The sequence below is a fragment of the Octopus bimaculoides genome, chromosome 1 (genome assembly GCF_001194135.2).
Source record: "Octopus bimaculoides isolate UCB-OBI-ISO-001 chromosome 1, ASM119413v2, whole genome shotgun sequence".
NCBI classification, from domain to species: Eukaryota; Metazoa; Mollusca; class Cephalopoda; order Octopoda; family Octopodidae; genus Octopus; species Octopus bimaculoides.
This window is the reverse complement of record NC_068981.1, coordinates 90,564,379-90,570,333: the sequence shown is the minus strand read 5'-3', so window position 1 is coordinate 90,570,333 and position 5,955 is coordinate 90,564,379. Positions and strand designations below refer to the sequence as shown.

General features: G+C 36.7%; 1 protein-coding gene across 2 annotated transcripts in view; it reads left to right on the top strand.

Moving 5' to 3' along the window:
• Window positions 1-5,955, top strand: part of LOC106880906 (iron-sulfur protein NUBPL) — a 48,279-nt gene that overhangs the window by 39,368 nt on the left and 2,956 nt on the right. For both annotated transcript variants that reach the window (XM_014931070.2, XM_014931069.2), the window contains exon 9: window positions 4,075-4,157. In XM_014931070.2, the coding sequence (XP_014786556.1) occupies window positions 4,075-4,157 (83 nt within the window). The remainder of the gene's footprint in view (window positions 1-4,074; window positions 4,158-5,955) is intronic.

Sequence of the window (5,955 nt, the reverse complement as noted above, 5' to 3'; positions counted from 1 at the left end):
ATATATATATATATATATACAGGGTACGATGAGTAAATTATTATTGCCATTTTATACTTTTAATTTCACACATGCACATTGTTTGTTTCCTAATTTGTCAACTACACAGTATAATAGGGTCAGTTGGGCACCATCTTTGAGAAAAACAGTACCATGATGCAATTCTCTCTGCCAGAAGTATGGAAACGATATGCTGTACTGCTTGGCATTCATGCTGGAAGCTCCAATATGAACATTTCAGAGTGATTGGGTGTCAATCTGAGGACAGTGCATATACCAAGAGTGATAAAAATCAAACATCCAGTCAACATCATAGTGTTTGGAGTGATCACTAGTAATGGTGATGTTATGCTTCCATTCATCTCCTCAGACAGCCTCAGACTCAAGTGCCCGGAGGAGGTAGTGCTGCCCTGGATCATGAAGGTGGTTGATGGAAGACCCTATGTCTGGCAACAGGGCTCTGCACCATGCCACACAAGCAGAAGAACCCAGTCATGGCTGTCAGACAATTTCTGCAACCACATCACATCACCTATAACATCTGGCTACCTAACTCTCCAGACTGTAACCCCAATGTGGGGTGCAGTTGAGCGTGAGACCAACAAAACTCTTTGTAGCACCAAAGATGAACAGAAGACAAGGATTATGGCAGCATTCACCAACTTAAACAAGGAGACTATCCAGAAGAGCCACCTGGAGGCTGTGGTTGAAGCCAATGGCAATTTTATTGAGAAAATTTACTCTTTAGTATTTCAAGATATTTTTATGTTATTTTGGTAAATATATCTGTTAAATTGAGATGTCAGTGTTATTTTCACTTTTTGCATAATTTAGATGACAATTTATTTACAGCACCCTGATGAAGTTGTTTTACTAAATAGATTTTACTGATTAATTATTTAATTATATAATTATAAATGGATATGCTCTTGGCAAATCAGCTGAAACATGTGTTGGATATTTTATTTATTTATTAATGTCTATATATTTTATGGATCTTATAGATATAAAATAAATAAATAATTCATTAATATACCATTTTTCCATTGTTAACTTTGTTTTATATATATATATATATATATATGTCTTTGTGTCTTGACAGCTGATATTGGTGTTTTTATGTTCTTGTAAATTAGGGGTTCAGCAAAATAGACTGATAGAATAAGTACTAGGCTTATAAAGAATAAGTCCTAGGGCTGATTTCTTTGGTTAAAAGACCCTTTAAAGTGGTGCTCCTGCATGGCTGCAGTCAAATGACTGCAATGTATAATGGGAGGCAAGGTTCTGGATATCGGTTGAATATTGCCTTTCTCCCATTAATTTCTTATTCTTCGTGTTGCTAAGGCTCTAGCAGTCGAGTAGAGAAGTATTAGGCAAAACACAGGTTCTCCAGTAGTTTTTTATTTACAATATATATACACAGGTGTGGTATGTTGCTCTTTTGCAGCCATCTCATGTGGTATAAATCTGTCATTCTCCAATACGTGTGCCATTGCCTCAGGGGATGCGACAAGCGGACTAGCCTAGAGGACAAGCTAGTGAAGTGTGCTCTGCTAGCAGTCACAGTGGGAAAAGTGAGACAGAACCTCAAGGTTTCTTTCTTTTTATAGTTTTGCCATCGCAAGCCTTGTTGTGAGCTGGTGCATGGCAAATGGATGCAGGTGAGGTCTCGCTCCAGTCTCGGAGATGGCAATGGCTGCCATGAGATCTCACCCAATATGGTGCTGATTGCTTGTGCTGCTACAAATGTGTAAAAGAATAAAAAAATATATGTATATATGCAAACAGAAAGAAAGCAAAGACCAAAGACTTTCAGACAATGAATATTTAAGTATAAATATATACAAAGGGAAGTAAAAAATTATCCATACTTTTGCCATAACATATCTTTATTATTGTCACATTGCGTTCTGTACATGCGTGCTTATAGTTGGTACTATTATGTTCATGTGATCAAAGTGTGAGCCTGGTTGTGCCATTTTTCTTTCTGGCTTTACAGTGTAAACACGACCACTCCACTAGCAATGTGCACCAAAGAAGTAAAAGGAGCAGTGATCTGATTTCTCTGGTTGGAAGGTGTGTCAGGTGCTGAAATTCCTCAGAGGCTTTCAGCACAATACGGGGACACTGCACTACCTCATAGAAGTGTGTATGAGTGGATCAAGAAGTTTAAAAGAGGCCGGACAAGCAGGATGCACAAAGAGGGAGCAGGACGCTTGTCAAAGACCACCACTGATGAGAAGATTCAGCAAGCTTGAGAGATGGTAATGGTGAATCAGTTCACTATTACCATCTCTCAGATCACTGCTCTTTGTTCTTCTTTGGTGTACATTACTCGTGGAGCAGCCATGCTTACACTGTAAAGCCAGAAAGAAAAATGGCATGATCAGACTCAAGCTTCAATCATATGACCACAATAGTACCAACTACAAGCACACATGCGCAGAAGGCAGTGTGACAATAATAAAGATATGTTATGGTTGAAAGTGTGGATAATTTTTGTCTTCCCCTCATAGATATTTATAATAATAGATCAAACTTACAAAGAGTACAAACAACAGAGAGAATTAAAGAATTAGAGATTGTAAGAATTTTGTAGCACAGTAAAATTAAGAAAATATACTCCCATTTAAGCAAGATGGTTGTATGAAACAACACCAGCAACAACCCATGAAGTAACAATAACAATGATGATAATTGTAATTGTTATTTATTAACATTGTTTTGAATTAATCATGCGTTATATTATTGCTCCAAGATATTTCAATGATGAGATTGTTTATTTTTAGAATGAGATTGTAGGGTAGGTGTAAGAGGCTGGATGTAGCTAGTTTTAGCATAAAATAGGTCGAATATTTGGGCCAGATAGGGTTAGTTTAAATGCTAAAGAATTAAGTAATAAAAAGTAACAATAGTCATGTGGTATGACCAGAATTAGTCTTCTTAGCAGAAACTCTCCATCTCTAGTTCGCTGTTGATGTTATTTAGCTCTAGGCTTGCCCTATGATCAACAGTGGTCTGACCATAACAACTCCTTAACTTTAGGCATAGTATATCTAGAACTAAATTATCCACTCTGACCTTCTTTATTTAAGATGATCGGATAGGATTTAAGGGAGATTTAGCTGTTGTTTCTATCAGATTTAGCAGCCACTTAGAAACCAAGTTGTACTGATAAGAGGATATCAATCCATCTCTTTAATCTGCTAAAAACACTTGGAAAATTGTTGTGACTTGTTACAGTTAGCAGGTGTTGTTGTTCAGTCTTATGTCAGCTCTGATTGAGTAGATTTATGTTTAAAATCATTCCAGCTTTGATGATTACATCTTTTTAGATGTATCTAGGACTATATTGTCCAAAGTGTCTTACCATTTTTAACATGGTAGGGTGTGATTTGAGAGAAATTTAACTACTATTTCCAGTTGACTGAGAGACAATGTAGGTGTCACTTTATTCACTTGGGCAACAAAATGTACTTCCCTGTAGCACTAATATGCCATTCCATGGATATCTAGTCATAAATGGCCAAATTGATAGAGTATTGCAGGGGTTCTCAGCCATTTTTTATCTATGAATCTCTTTGGTTATTATTTTATTCTGGTGGACTCCCATCACCATTTGATTTTTAAAAATTAGTTTTATAAATACGTCTTTTAAAATTCCTATTTTGTTTTTTACATATTAACTTGTGTAGGTTTAAACTGTGTAAAACATTAGAGAAAGAAATCCAGCTGTTTTTTGCTATACAAACCAATACATACATTTAAAGCAAAATTTTTTCAAGGGTTCTTAAACTATTATTGTGGATCACCAATTTACTATTTTGCTGCATGGGCCCCACAAAATTTTATATGGACCCCGGTTAAGAACAACTGGAGTACTGGCTTATCAGTTGAAGCATTGTTAGTTCATTAGCACTGGCACTGCATCTGTGGGAAATATTCTTAACATTTACTGGGTCAGGCAATCTAGAACATCCAGCTGGTTGTCTAATACACTATCAAGTCAGTCAGCTTATGTTATCAAATGAAATTGCGTATAGTGATAATTTTTTTTATTTATTACTTTTCTAGGAGATATTCCTCTTCATATTGATATTCGAGAAAAAAGTGACAGTGGTGCCCCTATAGTTGTATCTAAACCAGACAGCCCTCAGGTGAGTAAACTCTGATCTTGTTATAGAATGCTAAAATAAATATTTTACACCACCATGTCCACAAGGAGAGGCATGTGGCTTAGTGGTTGGGGTGTTGGATTCGTGATCATAAAATTGTGGTTTCAGTCCTGGACTGGGTGATGTGTTGTGTTCTTGAGCAAAATAAGGTGGTAATTTTAATAGCTATAGCCTATTTATATTATGTTTAGAGATACTTTATACATTTATTATACATAGTGACACAAGATACATATTTACTTTATATATATATATATATATATATATATAGAGAGAGAGAGAGAGAGAGAGAGAAAGAGAGAGGGAGAGAGACTTAACAGCATTAAGTGAGCCATAACCTATTTACACTACATATAGAGATACTTTAAACATTTATAAATATTGACACACTATATGGAGATGCTTTATAACTAACAAACTGGCATTCTGTCAGTTACAATGACAAGGGTTCCAGTTGATTGGATCAATGGAACAGCCTGCTCATGAAATTAACGTGCAAGTGGCTGAGCTCTCCACAGATATACATACTCAGGGGGATTCAGCATGACACAGAATGTAACAAGGTTGGCCCTTTGAAATACACGTAATACTCATTTTTGCCAGCTGAGTTGACTGCTACAATGTGAAATAAAGTGTCTTGCTCAAGGACACAATGTGCTGCTGGGAGTCGAACTCACGACCTTATGACCATGAGCAGAATACCCTAACCACTAAGCCACATGCCTTAACTTTATGTATTCACATAAGACACTTTATATATATATTTAAGTATTCACATAATGCAGAGAGATACTAATCTTGTTTCGACAGCCTATTTAAGTGATTTTTCACTTGGATTGTATTTCAACATTTGTTTTGACTAAGGCAGTGAGTTGGTAGAATCATTACTGCACTGGACATAATGCTTAGCAGCATTTCTTCTGGTTTTATGTTCAAATGCCACTGGAGTCAACTTTGTCTTTCGTTCTTTTGGAGTCAATAAAACAAGTATCAATTGAGTACTGGAGTCAATGTAAACGACTTACCCCTTCCCTAAAAATTGCTGGCTTTGTGCCAAAATTTGAAACTAATATTTGTTTTGACTTTAGAAAGAGAATTTTGTAATAAACATCTTGCTCCAGTAATTATTCAATTTATTTTAATATCTATCATGGAAAACTTTTCTTTACTTTTTTTTTTTCATAAAATATATATTACAGACATGAACTAAAAAGACATGCATGATTTCTTTTGTTAAAGAAATAAAATTCTCTTTATGATACTAACTGTTGTTACCTGATTAGAGTATAACATTAATGGTGGTCTCTCAATCCAAGGATGGTTCTGCAATTTCTTGCCAAACAACCTGCACAGGTGATTTGCTTATAATGATCAAATGTTTGTGCTGCACATAAACTCCATCTATCAAATTGACATTGCCTGTACAGGTGCACAACATTCCACATGTCAGATGTTGAAGTGATCACAAAGCAACATGAAATGAAGTGTTTTGGCTCAAAATTGCAACACAGTGAGAATGGAGGAGGATAGCTGCGTGAAAAAGTGCCACACCCTAACAGTTGAGGGAACCCGTGGAAGAGGTAGGCCCAGGAAGACCTGGGCTGAGGTGGTGAGGCAAGACCTTCGTACATTGGGCCTCACCGAGGCGATGACTACGGACCGAGACCTTTGGAAATGGGCTGTGCGTGAGAAGACCCGGCAAGCCAAGTAAGATCGTTGCCAGTGCCCCTGGACTGGTTCTTGTGCGGGTGGCACATGAGATGCACCATTTTGAGCGTGG